The sequence below is a fragment of the Sturnira hondurensis genome, unplaced genomic scaffold (assembly GCF_014824575.4).
Source record: "Sturnira hondurensis isolate 20B ecotype Veracruz unplaced genomic scaffold, ASM1482457v3 Scaffold0007406, whole genome shotgun sequence".
In the NCBI taxonomy this organism is placed as follows: domain Eukaryota; kingdom Metazoa; phylum Chordata; class Mammalia; order Chiroptera; family Phyllostomidae; genus Sturnira; species Sturnira hondurensis.
The window spans coordinates 5,001,095-5,016,408 of record NW_028080037.1 but is presented as its reverse complement, the minus strand read 5'-3'; the positions used below and the strand labels follow the sequence as shown (position 1 = coordinate 5,016,408).

Below are 15,314 nucleotides of genomic sequence, written 5' to 3'. Positions count from 1 at the left end.
CTTTGCAGGCCTCACTCTGCAAGTCATCTCCTCAGGGCAGTCCTCCCTGACTAGCCTGGGTTAACAGGACCTCCCCTCCCTGTTATTCCCTCTTGTTGTTCCTGGTCCTTCTCTTCACAGCATTCACTGTGTGCCCAGAACACTGCCAGGTGTGCAGTAAATGTTCAGGAGTGTCTGTGAATGAACGGATTTATCACTGCACATTAGTCAGTGTCTGCCAGGGCCATGTTCTAATGTTTCCTCCAGGGACCCAGCACAGCACTGAGTAAACAGTTGTCACTAAATAAACGTTTGTGGAATAAGTGATGTCTTGAATCCTGAAGGGACACTGAGTAACTTAAGTGAATGACACAGCCCTGAGGGTTGGACTGAGGAGCTGGGGGAGCGAGAGCAGCCCCAGGAGGCTAGGGTGAGGCACAGGCCCTGCCCAGTAGACCCTGCTCAGCCTTCAACCCAGAATGTCATTTTGAGTCTGTGGTGCATAAATAGCACAGCAATGACCAGCAGGTGGGAAGCAGAGGGTGCTTAATGAAACGGGTGCCTCAGGCAGAGTCAGGAAGAGGAGGCATGTCTGGGAGGGTCAGAGGGAGGAGGTGGACCTCAGCAGGGCGCTCACTTACTTGGATGCTGCCTCTTCATCGTATTTCCGCCGCAGCTCCAGCAGCTCTGTTTGTGTGGCCTTTAACGCTGGGAAAAGTAAAGAGCCAGGGTGAGGCCGCCCACCCCCAGGGAGGTGGAACCCACTGCAGCGGGGCCTGGAAGGCAGAATGAGGTCCAGGGTAGTGAGCGAAGACCTTTCTTTTGGGTTAGAACTGGTGACAGGTAGTGTTTCCTGGCCCTAGAGGAACTTCAAGCTGGCAAGAGGCATGTGGAGTGGCCGGGGTGGGGAGGGCAGATGAGATGACCCTGTAAATCTTAGAGGACCCCAATCCAAGGGCTGTGTCCCATGACCTGGGTATGAGCCCACTGGCACCCTTATGTCACTCCAGGACCAGGGTAGGACCATCCACCCACAGCTCAGCCACCCCAAGGTCTGGACCTGACAGGAGTAACAAATTCAACAGATACAAGTATAGAAGTATTGTAATAAATGAGGGTTTTCTCATAAAATTCCAGATTTGTGATGTCTGTAGGAAATTGAAAGGACTGGCTGCACTCAGCCATAAGGCAGTGCCTGGCTGGTGCTCAGCAGTGGCCACCTCTTTAGATAGGCTGGGCTCTCCAGTTTGCCTCAGACCCCACCCTTCCCTACTGTATTCCCTAACCTGACCAGCTTGGTTGCGTCCTGGGCTGCTGAAGGACTGACGTTTGCCACCTCTATGTTAATTCTATCTGAAACCTTTTCTCCACAGTAGTATGACCTCCAGAGACTAGGACTCGGACCCCCACTGGATAATGTGGGCCTGTCCTTCCCCCTCCTAAATGCCCTTCCTGCCGTCTTGGTTCTAAAACACCCAAGCCTGTGTTCATAGTGTCACTGTCCCCTCTCCTCCTGGTCTGGCTGGGCCAGGGTCACGTGTCACATACCTGAATGTAGGACCTTGATCTTTTCCTCTGCCTCCCCCAGTCTGGCTGCCAAAGTGATTTGTACTTCTTGAAGGCCCCTGCGGAGACATCGGGCTGCTGGCGCCAGCTTGCTCTCGTCTGTGTGGACGGGCCTGGACCAGCCCACCCCCATTTCCCAGCCCCTCACCCTCTCCCTGTGACTGGCACCTCTCTCCTCCACACAACACAGCGCAGGATAAGGCAGGATAAGGAAGCCCTTTAACTGCCCTTAAACTCCACGTTCGGGCAGTTAGCTGCCCCACTGCCGATATGTGGCCCCATCATGGCTGGTCCAGTTAAGTTTCTGGCAGCATTTCTTGGGGGCCTACAGCAGCCAGCAACCTCGCCTCTCTGGGCCTCAGTCTCCAGGTCTAGGAAGTGGGGTTCCTGACAGGGTCTGCCCCAGTGGGTGTTGTGAGGCACACCCAGCATGCTACTCAGCACCGTCAGTGCTGTCACTGCCCCCAGGAGGCACTCTCCTCTCCCTCTGGCAAGAGTCTGGGATGCCCATCCTGCCCATCGGGGCCCAGGTCAGTGTAGCACAGAGGATGAGAGGCCCTACCTGGACCGGTGGAGGGCTGAGGCAAAGCCTGGGCCTTCTGTCACCAGGGCCAGAGACTCAGGAAAGGAGCCCCCTTTCCCTCTGATCTCATGTCCTGCCCCACCCCACCTCGCCCACTCCATACTCGTCTCCTTGCTGTTGAAGCACACTGGCCGTATTCCTGCCTCAGATCCTTTGCACCAGCGTTCCCTCTGCTTGTAATGCCCTTCCCCTTATACCTGCAAGGCTCACTCGCCTCCTCAGGGCTCTGCTCCCCTTCTCTATGGGGTCTCTCCTATCAGCCCTCCATGTCACACCCCTTATCATCATCACCTAACACACCATTTATATTATTTATTTTATCCATTTCTGTTTTTCTCACTACAGAGTAAACTGTAGGAGAGCAGAGCGGTTTGTACATTCGCTGCTATGTCTCTAGAACAGTGACTGGTGTGTAAGTAGGTGGCTCTATGAATACGTGGAATGAATGAATAAGTGAATAAACAAAAGGGTAATTGTAATGACCAATGCAAAACTGCCCTAGAAATGCCCAAAGAATCCAGATATGATTGCCCCGGCACCGACCGTAAGGACAACCATTTGCTAGTACTTGTTCCCCTGTGCGAGCGCCCCGCCAGGCACAGGCAGGAGTCACCTCATTTCACTCCCCGGGCCGAGCAGGTGTTGGTGCCCCCGGTGGTGGTCAGTGTTATGTGTCCATGTGGCTGGGCCATAGCACCCAGTGACCCAATCCCACCACTCACGTAGGTGTCGCTGCAAGGCACTTTGTAGAAGTAGTTAACGTCTACAAAAGCTGATGGTAGTAAAGGAGGATGTCCTCAATGGTGTGTGCAGGCTCATCTAACCAGTCCAAGGTCTTAAGAACAAAATGGAGGAAGGGGTTCCGCCCCAGGACTGCAACACTGGCCCCTACCCACCTGGTGGTCTCCAGCCTGTAGGCAGGTCTGCTCATTCAGACTCACCAGCTCCAACTGTGTGGTTTAAGTCCTCGCCAGCCCCAACTGCATGGTTTAAGTCCTTGAACTATATTTCTGAGTTAACCTTTAAAAATCCTACTGGTTCTGTTTCTTTGGAGAACTGTGACTGATACACCGCCATTGGCCCCTTTTTCCGGATGGGGAGACTGAAGGTCAGCAAGGTGACGTGATTGGCCCAGAGCTGGCCACTGAACTGCGAAGACGGAGCTCAGACCCAGGCCTCTGTCTCCATCTCAACCTGCATCTGGATTCCCCAGCTGTCCTGGGCAGGGGTGGCTTTCCTGGTCCCGCCTCCCGGCCAGGTGGGGCAGCAGAAGCCCGTCTGTCCCTTCCCCACTCACTTCTGTTTCTCTGCCTCATTTCTCTGCAGCAAAGTTTCTGTCAGGAGGGCTTTGCTGGGAACGCCTGGGAGGTGGCCCCCCTCGGTCAGCGTGGGCCTGGCTGGAGACGTCCCCTCTCTCTGCTCTGGAGGAAGAAACAGATGGAAAAATACCCATTGCTGAGAGCTGTGTGACAGCCAGAGCTGTTTTCTGCAAGCCAGATCAATTGAAAGTGCTGTGAGAAGAATCGATTTCCTGAACTCGGCACTGGAGAGAGTGCAGCTGGCAGGACCTGCTGTCCCCGAGGTCAGCTGGGTTGTAGCCATGGTGAGGGTATGTGCACGGAGGTCAAGTTCCCCTCCTGCAGCTTACCCAAAGGCTTCCTTTGCCTTCCAGACTTGTCCCTGCCACCTTGGCTCCTTGTTTTTCTTGAAAGTCATGGTAAAATATACATAACATAAAATTCACCATTTTTAAAGGGTACAATTCAGTGACATTGAGTATATTCAGAATATTGCACTGATTCCAGAACATACCACCGCCCCAAAAGGAAACCTGTCCCCGCTAGTCAGTCTCCCCCATTTCCCCTTTCGCCCGCCCCTGGCCACCGCCGATCCTGCTTTCTGTCTCCATGGACTTTGTATGCTGGACATTTCACATAAACACAGTGATAATATATATGCTTTTGTGACGGGCCTCTTTCACTTATCATAATGTTTCCAAGCCCCATCCAGGTTGTACTGTGTAGCAGGCCTTCGTTCCTCTGACAGCTGAGTGACAGTCCATCCTTTGGATATGACACATCTGCTTTTCCATTTATCGGTGGAGGGACATTTGACTGTCGCCACCATTTGGCCATCGTGAGTAGTGCTGCTAATACACACTGGCGCACACGTTTTCGTCTGAGCTCCTGCTTTCAACTCTTTGGGACAGGAGCAGAATGGCTGGGTCACAGGGTCACTAGGGTTAACTGACTGAGGAACCACGGCTCTCTTTCCCCCTCCCCACAGCATACACTCGGCTGCTCAATTGTCACCTGCCTCCACGCAGAGGCCCTGCAACAGGAACACCTCTGCGGGCTCCTCGTAGGGATTAGTGCATGCCTTTGGCCCTGACTTTGTTAGGGGGGAGAGGGTGCTCAGGGTCCAGCTGTCAAGGGTGGGTGGTTTAAGAATTCCAAAATCTGGGCTCCTGGTCTTAGATCCCAGTGGCTCTGTGAAGTTCTGCCGGTTATTAAGCTCCTACTGTGACCCTGGCACAGGAGGGTAAGTGCTGAGCTGGGCGGTGTGCAGAGTGAGCCCCTTGAGGGGCTGACAGAGTAGTCAAGACCTGGGTAGTTCTCTCTCTCTCTCTCTCACACACACACACACACACACACACGGGGAATTTTCCAGGTGCTGAAGTCATGGCAGTAAACAAAAAGACAAGGTTTGACCATCACGATACAGAATGCCACGTGTCCTCGAGGAGAGAGACATAGCCCAGGGCTGAGGATGGGAGCCCTCAGTCTGAATCCCCACTTGGCCACCTGCTGCCTCTGAGACTCAGTTTCCCCATCTGTAAAATGGGGCCAGTGACACCTCAGGCTGAACCAGGAGACAGTGGGATGCTGTGTGAAAGGCACACGACACACAGCACATGCTCTCAGAGGGCAAGCGTTCTGATGACTATTGTTCTGATAGAGGGAAGATCAAACGCCGGAGGAGCCTCAGAGGCAGGAGCAACAGTTGTGTTGGGGAACCTCAGAGGCGCCTCCGTCTGAGCTGGGAAAGCACTGCCACGTCCTGGCTTGCCAGGGAGGAATGGCTGGAAGGGCACTCGGGTACAGGAACAGAGTCGGCAAAGTACTGTGTTTTGATCACAAGAAGACCCTTTCCAGGACCAGGCACACAGCAGGTGCTCGCTGGGCATGTGGGTGGCAGGCAGGGAGCTGTGAGATGGGCGGGGTGTGAGAGTGGACATTTCCTGAGAAGTGACTTTGCATCCAGCTTTCACTTGGCAGGCCCCAGGCCATTTTACCTTCCCCACAGGCCCAATCCGGCCCACCAGCTCGATAAATCAAGTGTTACTGGAACACAGCCACACCCACTCATGTGCATATTCCTATGGCCCCTCTCACACACCGGTGAGGAATCTTGCAGATGCAAGGTAAATCCTGCTCATCCATTCCTTAGATAAGTATCTCTACATCCGTTCCCCTCCTCACTGCTTCATCGTTTCCGAAAAGCCTTTCTCACCATCTGAAATCCTACATATTTCATTAATTTACTGGCTGACAATAGATGCTCAGCACCACGAGGGAAGGGATTTTTGTCTGGTTTGTGCCTGGCTGTGTCCCCAGTGCTTAGGACAGTGTGTGGCTTGCAGCTCGATGAGCACAGAACTAAATGGTCACCAACAGCTTTCATGTGCCTATTTGCCGCCCTGCCCACAGTGGCCTCCAACATCAGCTATCACAGGTAACCACCAATTCAAACTTTGCTCATCATTCTCTTGCTTTTAAACATTTTAATCACATTACATGTACACCTAAACATGTTTTCAGTTCTGTGAGTTTCTCGACTTATCTGGGGCTGAGACACTGCTGTGTTCACCACATCCTCCTGGCACAAAGCCAGATGACATTTCCCAGCATCCTGTGCAGCAGGCTTGGCCACATGACTGTGCTTTAGCCAGTAGGACGTGGCTGGAAGCGATATGTGCGCCACTTACAGGCCTGGACCCCATAAGCTTTGGTAGGATCCTCCACGTTCTGTCTCTACCTGTTAGCTGGTTGTCAACATTCATGGTGACACTGGATGTCACATACTGGAGATGGCAGGACCACCCTGGCTGAGTCCCTGGGTGACCGTGTGGAGCATCCCCTTGCCATTCCCCTTCAAATACATGAAGGCTCTGGCATCTGGGCTAGGTCTGCAGCAGCAGAAGTGTGCCTTACCCAATCCTGTATCTAAAATGATAAAGCTGACCTTAAAAAAAATGCCCTGGCTGGTGTGGCTCTCAGTGCATTGAGTGCCAGACTGTGAACCAAAGGGTTGCCAGTTCGATTCCCAGCACATGCCTGAGTTGTGGGCCAGATGCCTAGAAGGGGGCGCACAAGAGGCGACCACACATTAATGTTTCTCTCCTTCTCTTTCTTCCTCCCTTCTCCTCTGTCTAAAAATAAATAAATAAAACCTTTAAAAAATAAAATAAGATTATGAAGTCGAGTTCCCTGTGTACCCCCTGCCCCTGGCAGAGTTTGGCTGCCCAAGATCCACAGACTGGTTGTTCATTAGGGACGTTCTGTGAAGGCCCCATCAGTACCTTTAGGGCTGAGGAACTTGGGGTGCCTCTTCCACGAGGTGTGGAGGTCTCGCTGCGGCTGCCCACTGGGGTCGAAGCTGGGGGGCTGCAGTCTGTCGTCTAGGCTGCGTGTTGCCTCAAACACAGGCACAGGGTCTGTAGAGAGAGAGGAGAACAGGGGTGGTGGGGGCCCTGAGAGTTGAGGGATGCCCAGGCTGAGCCATGGGACCTGGTGGGTCCCTCTGTGGGGGGCTGGGGTTGGGGGAACAATCCACAAGAGGTCCCTGGAGTTGTGCTGATGGCTTAGGGAAGCAACACAGACTCTCTGCCTTATAAGAGCACGGCCTTCTCCAGGCACTGGTCCCAGGGAACGTGTGCTGTCCCCACGGGCGTGTGTGTCCTGCACAGCTGGGAATAGTAATAACACTAACTGTCACCATAATTGCATTTTCCAAATTCTCCGATGCCATCTGGGGTGGCCATGAGACTGTATCTGGCTTGCCTCCAACCACAGGGCATGGACTCTGCTCTGAAACCCATCAGCCTGAGGAAAGCCTTCCCACAGGCCTTCCCAGGTAAGGCTCGCCAGCAGTGAGGACAGACACAGACCTGCTCCTGGGGACGTGGGGCTGCTCTGCAGGCACAGGACTCTGCCTTAGGTGCATGGGGTCTGGATGCTTCCACCCAGTTGTCCCAGTTCCCTCCCATTTTCCTTTACCTGCATTTCCCCAATAGCATCCTTGCACACAGAATCCTTGGGTGCTTCTCAATGGACCCTGACTAATCGTTTCTGACACGCGGGGCTGATTAAATAAGGGCTCTTCTGAAGATGGCCACCTGAACATTAGATGCCTCCCCACCTACCAATAGCTAGAAACTAAGGGGCATGCAGGTCCTTCTGCCTGCAATTCTGCTCCCTCTCCCACCATCACCTGGCAAGCACGTCCTTTCTTCACATCTAGAATCCAGCACCTCTTCTTCCAGGTGCCTTTGCTCAACTCCCCACCCGGGCAGGCACGAAGAACACCTAGATAATGCCCCAGGCTGGTGTGGCATCTTCCAGGTTACAAAGCCTGCCCATGGGAAACAGGTTCCATCACGCTCCCAGCAACCCCTGGCGGCTGCCCTGGGTCCAACTCACTTTCATGGATGATGAAACTGAGGCTCAAAAGAGCCAGGTAACTTGCTGAAGCATGGAAGTGTGGTTTGGGTCTGACTCCCTCTCTCTAATGCCTAGTGGTGTGTGACCATTTCAACCTCAGCAGCTACAGGTGAGTGCTCACAGGGCCTGGGGAAGCCAGGGCCTCCTCTCTCCGGGTGGAGGGCCCTGGCTCTGGTCCTCAGCCCTTTAAAAGCACCGAGCTCTCACTCTTCCTGCTCCTTCCACTGGGGTCTCCTGCCAGCAACTGCTTGGCCACTGCTCTCTGGGGCGGGGGAGTGGTGGGCAGAAGGATGAAGAGCAGGGGGCCTGTAGAGAGACCCCTGGGTCCCGGTCTAATCCAGTCTTGCTTCTTGGGATTGCTGTGTGACCTTGGCAAGAAACTAACCCTCTGTGCATCACTGGCAAAGTACCCACCTCATGGGGCTGTGATGGAAGTGCTCAACATGGCGCCTAGCACTTGGTCAGCTCAGAACAAATGGAAGCCCTCGCTATTGCTGCCTTCCTGGGCTCAAGGCACACTGACTCTCTCCCCTCGGTCCCTCATAGGCACTTCCCACACCAGGTACAGGCAGGAACCTCTGCCAGGAACACTTTGCCCTCCCCTAGCCGTTTCAGCTAGTTACTGCTTCCTCGTCTTTTCCCCTCAAATGCCATTTCTTCTAAGAAGCCTTCCTTGAACAGTCAGTCCTCCGATATGAGTTCTCCCAGCTGCCTACAACCTTTTACCACAGCATTCTTCGTACTTGTAACTGTCACCGAGATGCAAGTCCACCTGACTAAAGCACACCTGGCTGAAACCCACAACAAGGCAGGCACAGGACCGTATCTGGTTTTGCTCACTTGCTGGACCCCTTGTGGATGGACACACAGTCCGACCTAGTAAGTATTTGCTGATGGGAGAAATGGGATAGTGCCCATGCGTGGGACCTTCAGGTCCGGCTGGAACAAGGTCCCTCCACTGCCACCCATCGGTTTAGGTGGCGGGAGGCTCGGACAATGGGCGTTTGTGCCGAGGTAAGCAGGTGTGTGGGAAGGCTGCTGTCTTCCCCTGTCGGCGCTCCCCCACGCCCTGTCATTAGGCAGGGCCTGCTCAGCGGGGTATGCCATTATGTCTCCCCGGGCTGATGTAATTATACATTGACATAATTAACCCAGCGAGCGCATTAGGCAGGCCAGCTAAAAATTCATCTATAATTATTTGTTGTGTGCATGCTAATGAGTTCATCTGCACTGCCTTTGTACAACACGGACAAATTAATTTACAAGTCTGGATTTTTTAATAAGTTCAAGGAAATGCTTCCTATTGTGTTCTGGTTTTTGAGAAAAGGAGAAAAAGGCAATGGGCGCTTGCCAGGGTCAGGGGAGTCAGATCAACACAAGAGGGTGCTGCTCCCAGCGGCCCTGGCTGGCTCACTCTGGCTCCGAGGAGGAGGGGAGGAGCCATCTCTGGTTTGAGTGCTGGCCAGCCAGGCCAGGGTACACCTGAGTGATAAATGACATTACTGATGCCATTCCCGGGGTTGGGGAGTGACGTTGTGTTCTGCTTGGAGGCCCTGTAGGTCACCTGGTGCTGCTTGTGCACCCTGTCCAGGGGAAGCTGACCTCAGGTGGCCTCTGGGGAGGCTGGAGCAGTGGCACTGGGTAGAGGCTCAACACAGGTTCGGCGGGTTCCAAAGCTCTGTCTTTCCCCTTTGTTTGCTGGTACGGGGCAGAACAGGGTGGCTCAGCTCACAGAAGCGGAAGTCCAGCTCTGGGTCCACAGCCCTTGGGGCCTTGAGACTCAGTTTCCCCACTCATAAGAAAATGAGCAGAGTAGAACAGTGCCTACTTGCAAGATTTTAAAAAATACTAAGAGAGGCTGTATTTAGGACCTTTAATTTAAGGACCTTTCGATAGTTAACCTCTCAGAAACTTTACCTTCTCACCTGCAAAATGGGGCTGCACATGCAAAGTATGGTTTCGAGGACCAGGGGAGAGAATGTGCACAGAAATTTGCACAGTGGGAGGTGCACAGCAGGGCTTGCTAAGTGTTAACTGCTAAGAGGAGGCGGCATACCTGGTCTCATGGTGTTCTGGGGGCTGGCTGTCCACATGGTGACTTCCATGAAGTCTTGGGACAGGGTCTAGCCTCACAAACTCTCATCAGTCCCTGGGAGCTCCAGAATCCAACAGTCCTGCTTCGAACGCTCCTCTGGGACCCAAAGGCTCCACTCAGAGAGTCACCACGGGGAGGGGCCCATCAGGCTGACTTGCCCAACAGCCCTCACCCCAGTGCACAGTTGGGGAAAAGCAGGGTCCAGTGACTTCCCTGAAGTCTGCCAGCACATCGGTAGCAGAGCTGAGATCGCCCTCGGGCCTCTTCTTCCCAGGCTACATGCCTCCTGGCTCCCCAGCTGGAGGGGGTGGTAGAGGGGAGGGGTTCAGATGACTCAGCCAGTCAGGCCACGACAAATCCTCACAGCCAGAGTGCTTTAAACGTTTTAGAATTCATTCACTCTTCACCACAACACTGTGAAGTAAGTACTGTCATCTCCCTGTTTTACAGATGGGGAAACTGAGGTACAGGGAGTGTGTGAAGGTAAAGCCTGGTAAGGTAGATGCTGCTATCTCCATTTTTCAGACAGGAAATGAAGGCCCAGAGAAGACAGGCCATAGGCCCAAGGTCACCTCGCTCAGAAGTGGCCGAGGTGGGATTTGAACCTAGGAGACAGCTGTGGGCCGGGCTGCCTTGACCCGGGGCCTGGGAGATTTCTTACTGTTAGGCCAGGAACATGAGACTGAGGCTCTGTTCTCAGCCTTGCCACTGGCTTGCTGTGTTACCTTGGACAAAGCACCAAACCTCTCTGAGTCCTGGGCTCAAATACCTATTATGAGCATATTGGGGCACACAGTCAACACTGGGTGTCACCAGATAAAGGTGGGGCGTCCTGCTGAAATGGGCACTTTGGCCCTGGGACTGCCCCTTAGAGCCGGATGCTCAGGGAGGGTGATTATTAAACACCTTCACAGCCAAACTTGACAAGAGAGGTGCAAACACTGTAAATCTTCCAAATTTCCAAAGGCGCCCTCAGAAAAGGGGTGGGGGGCTTGGTGGTGACGCCTCCGGGGAGTTGCTGAGGCCTCCCGAAGCTCTGTTTCAGTCGGTAGCATGGGGATGAGGGCCCTGCTGTCTGGGGCTATGCAGGGGCTGCAGGAGCACACTGAGCCCTGAGACGGTCGGCACCAGCAGGTCCCAGGTGTGTGTGTCCTCGTTCTTCTTACTCCATGTGGCAGCAGTGGAACGGGCCACCCAGCTTTTCCTTCTGGAGAGACCCTCCCGCAAGAAGGCAGTGACTGTGTGTCTCCAGGTGCTGCGCCTTCGGACCCACCGCAGCACTCACTCAAAGGCCACACTCGCCCAGGCTGCTCCCAGCCAGCTGATGACAGAGTCTGACGGGCAGCAGGGTCACTGCTGCCAAGGCTGGCACAGGCAATGCCTCTGTAATGGACTGAAATCCGTACGTTGAATACCTAACTCCTGATGTGAATGTGTTTGGAGATGGGGCCTTTACGGAGGTAAATTAGCATTAAATGATGTCGAGGTGGGGATCCTGGCTCCAGGTGTCGCTGGCATCCGTGGCTTGTAGCGGCATCCCTCAATGTCTGCCTCTGTTGTCACATGGCCTTCTCCTCTCTGCGTCTCTCTTCTTTTTATAGGGACACGAGTCATACTGGATTAGGGTCCACCCTAATGATCTCCTTTTAATTTCATTACATTTGCAAAGGCCCTATTTCCAAATAAAGTCACATTCACAGGTACCAGGGGAGACACAATTCAACCCGTAACATGTGGTAACTGACTGGGTACAAACTGTGAAAAACGTAGGACTCAAGAGCTGCCAGATCTCATAGGAAGGAAGTCTTCCCTCGAACCTAGCCCACCGCCCTCCTGCTGAACCCATTGCGCCCGTTGTTCAGGGAGACAAGCCTGTTTCTTAAGAGGAAATAGCGGGGCCTGGGCTCTGATCCTCCTGCACTTTCATCCTCTTCAGCTCCTAAGAAATTAGGCTGTGGGTTGTGTAGGGTCCCTGCTCTGAAAAGTGCCGAGCAATCACTTACTTCCCTGGGTACTTTCTACTCTTTATCCCCCCACTCCCAAGCACACTGTGGAATTCCCAGCCCCTACATGGCATGGGTAAACTCACTTCTCCTACCACCCCCGTCTGGAAGAAATTCACAGAGCCCTGAGCTACATTGTTTGGGCTGGGTCAGAGAGGAAAAAAATTACTAGCATCTGGAAGGCTGGAAGATTCTACCAAATTATATGTAGGTAAAATGCTCGGTGGCTGGCAAATCCAAGGGCTCTCTCTTACCTTGTCTAATGGTGTTATTCGATGCATCAGCTAAATGTCACTGGCTGCTCTTACAAACACAAATTGAAAGAGAGAGAAATGACAAAAGATCTTTAAACTGTTTGGAAGAGGTTTCTCAGAGAACCTGATGGCTGTGGGGGGAGGGCCTGGGGAAATCTTGCTTTCAATCCTCGTTCCTCCCTTGGGGGATCTCTGTTGGGGGCAGAATAATGCCCCTAAGATGTCCCCTCCTAACTCTCAGAACTTGTGAACATGTTATATTACATGCAGAAGGGAACTGCGGCTGCAGGTGGAAGGTGGTTAGAGTCGGGGACTGCACATGCTGTGTAGCTTTGAAGGGGCGGGAAGGGGCCAGAACCAAGAAACGGGAGTGGCTTTAGGAACTGGAAAAGCGTAGGAAATGGATCCTCCAGCAGGAGCACAGTCCTGCCCACACGGTGCTGACAGTGCCATTCGATCTGTTTTGTTTTGGACTCCTGGCCCCTGGAACTGTAAGGTGATTAGTGTGTGTTGTTTTAAGCTCCTAAGTCTATGGCAATTTGTTATAGCAGCATCAGGAAACTAATACGGTCTCTAATACAGACATTTATTTTATCAGCACGTTTTTATTGAGCACCCACTCTGTGTTGGACACCATTTCTTCAGTTGCTAAATGCCACCTGAGCACCTGGGTGTGCTGGGAGCTTCTGGGCCCTGGAGATACCACAGTGAGCAAGGAAACTGCTGCCTTCCTGGGGCTGATGCTCTAAAGGGGCGAGGCAGGCAAAGGACAAAGAGAGGGATGGCAGTGGGGGCGCTGAGAAGAAGAATAAAGCAGGGCTGGAGGAGACAGTGGCCTGAGGTGTGTGTGTTTGGGGGGATGGTGCTGAGGCAGCCTGGTCCGGGAAGGCCTTGCGAAGCGGGATGTTTGAGCAGAGCCCTGATGCGATGACCAGCAGGGGAGTGAGAGGGAACAATCCAGACACAGGAAACACTAGGATAGACAGCGCCGTCAGACCAAGAAGGGTGGCAGACCCTCCTGAGTCACTGTCCCAGAAGCATGGCTTAGCTCAATCCTCACGACACCTGACCCATCTGTGAGATGGGACCAGGACCTTCTCACAGACCAGGACCTTCTGGGGCGGCTTCACACCCCCTTCTGGTAGGCTCACCCGGCACAGCTGCCAAGGCTGGTGGCGGGGTTCAGAGCACTCCCTCTGGCCCTCCTGACCCCAGTTTCTGGCTTTCATTTCCAAAGTCCAGCACCCACCCACCCTAGTGCAGAAGCGGTGCCCACACCCACAAGCCTGGGGCAGATGAGAAAACTGAGGCCCAGCAAAGGGTCACTGCTCAAGTGACCCTTGAGGGTTAGGGTTAGGGCCCTTGCTCAAGGTCACTGTGCTAGAAAAAGGCAGAGCTGGATCCACACCCAGTGTGACCCAAACACCAGGTGCGGGCAACCCAGCGTCACACCTTCTGCTGCATCTACCTGCCTCTGAAAGATGACCAACTGAACGTGTGTCCTTGTGTGACTAATGTTTTTAGCTTAAATATATTTTAAAGAAATATTTTGTGCCCTGGCTGGTGTAGCTCAGTGGACTGAGCACAGGCCTACGAACCACACGATCGCAGTTCGATTCCCAGTCAGGGCACATGCCTGGGTTGCAGGCCAGTTCCCAGCAGGGGACACACCAGAGGCAACCATACACTGATATTTCTCTCCCTCTCTCTTTCCCTTCTCCTCTAAGGATAAATAAATAAAATCTTAAAAAAAGAAATATTTTGTTTCACTATTGTAAATAGATAATTGGTGTTCTGTATCATAAATAGAACTACTTTAACCCTAAAAATAAGAAAAAAGAAAAAAACCAAAACAACAAAACTGATGTTACTAAATTCTAGTTAGACGCTGCTGCCTGCCCAAGACCTTGAACCTGAGGCCAGCCCTCCCTTGGTTAAAAGGGGAGACGCACAGGTGTTTCAGATGCTCAGCACCTGACTGAGATGTCACCTGGAAGCAGAAAGGTGGCACCAGGCACACGGTGTGTTCAGTGCTGTGCCAGGTACACCACACCTGCTCCCTATGACACGTGGCCCCACTTGGGGAAGCACTGGGTCCTGTAGCGTTCCCAGTCTCCAGAGTGGCCTGTGTGCCCCCTCCCAACCCCCAGTGTCTGCCCAGCCTCATATCCTGGTGTCAAGAGAAGTGACAGAACATCCCTGCCGCAGCTTGTCCGGAGCCAGGGAGCCCAGGTTTCTGCCGGGCTCAGCACTTCCACCGGAACCCTTTCAGCCAAGACCCGCAGCTTCCCAGAGCCACGAGGGGGGACTTAATTTCCCTCCCTTCACTCTTGCAACATACAGTCAACACACAGACAAGGACAGTGGCAGAGGGAATCAGAGCAGACCTAACAAAGCCTCCCAAAACAGGGGACCCCAAATCAGAAGTGTCTGACTGCCGCAAAACGCTCGAATGAACTGAGCACGTTGGCAGTCACGGACGATCAAATAGGAACCATCCGAGGTGGCAGGTCCTGCGAGGCGTGGGAACGTCGTTGGGAGGCGGAGTGCCTTTGTCTTACAGCCGTCAACCTGCTCTTTATGCACAAACTGCTTAATAAAATGACTAATTCATTTGGTTACACTGGATCTAAACCCCTACAGAATACTGCCAACAAATTTATAATATTTTAATACCACACCAGGCTTTCCAAAGGCACGGTCGGATGAGATGGATGAAACACCATCTACTCCATCTCTCATCAATAGCTCATGCTGTTGGTGTTTTTTTAAGCGTCTACAGGGTTTTGGTGGGGGGCAGGGAGTCAGGGATCTAAGAGAAGCTGTCTCATTCCTCCCACTGCGTCCATCTGAAGGAAAGTGGCATTCAGAGCTTTTTTGGGAAAGCTGGAACCATGAAAGCTGTCCGAGAGGCTGTTTAGAAACACATATATGCAGAAGTATGCATACGTCCCTCCAAAATACTTAGAGACAGAAGCCGTCGCCCATCTGGGCCCCAGCTCTGGACTCCTGTGTGGGTGGGAGGCTCAGGCTACTGATGGAGGCGGCAGTGAGAATAACTTTGATCCTTTCATCTCAATTTTCTGATAGCAGATGGGGTGTGGGTCCCTT

General features: G+C 53.1%; 1 protein-coding gene across 1 annotated transcript in view; it reads right to left on the bottom strand.

Annotated features, from left to right (window-relative positions):
- Positions 1 to 15,314, bottom strand: part of CUX2 (cut like homeobox 2) — an 84,900-nt gene that overhangs the window by 28,005 nt on the left and 41,581 nt on the right. Inside the window, exons 5-8 of the mRNA XM_037052599.1 lie at positions 6,711 to 6,845; positions 3,426 to 3,549; positions 1,528 to 1,604; positions 621 to 687 (exon numbers count right to left, since the gene is read on the bottom strand). Coding sequence (XP_036908494.1) covers positions 621 to 687; positions 1,528 to 1,604; positions 3,426 to 3,549; positions 6,711 to 6,845 — 403 coding nt within the window. The remainder of the gene's footprint in view (positions 1 to 620; positions 688 to 1,527; positions 1,605 to 3,425; positions 3,550 to 6,710; positions 6,846 to 15,314) is intronic.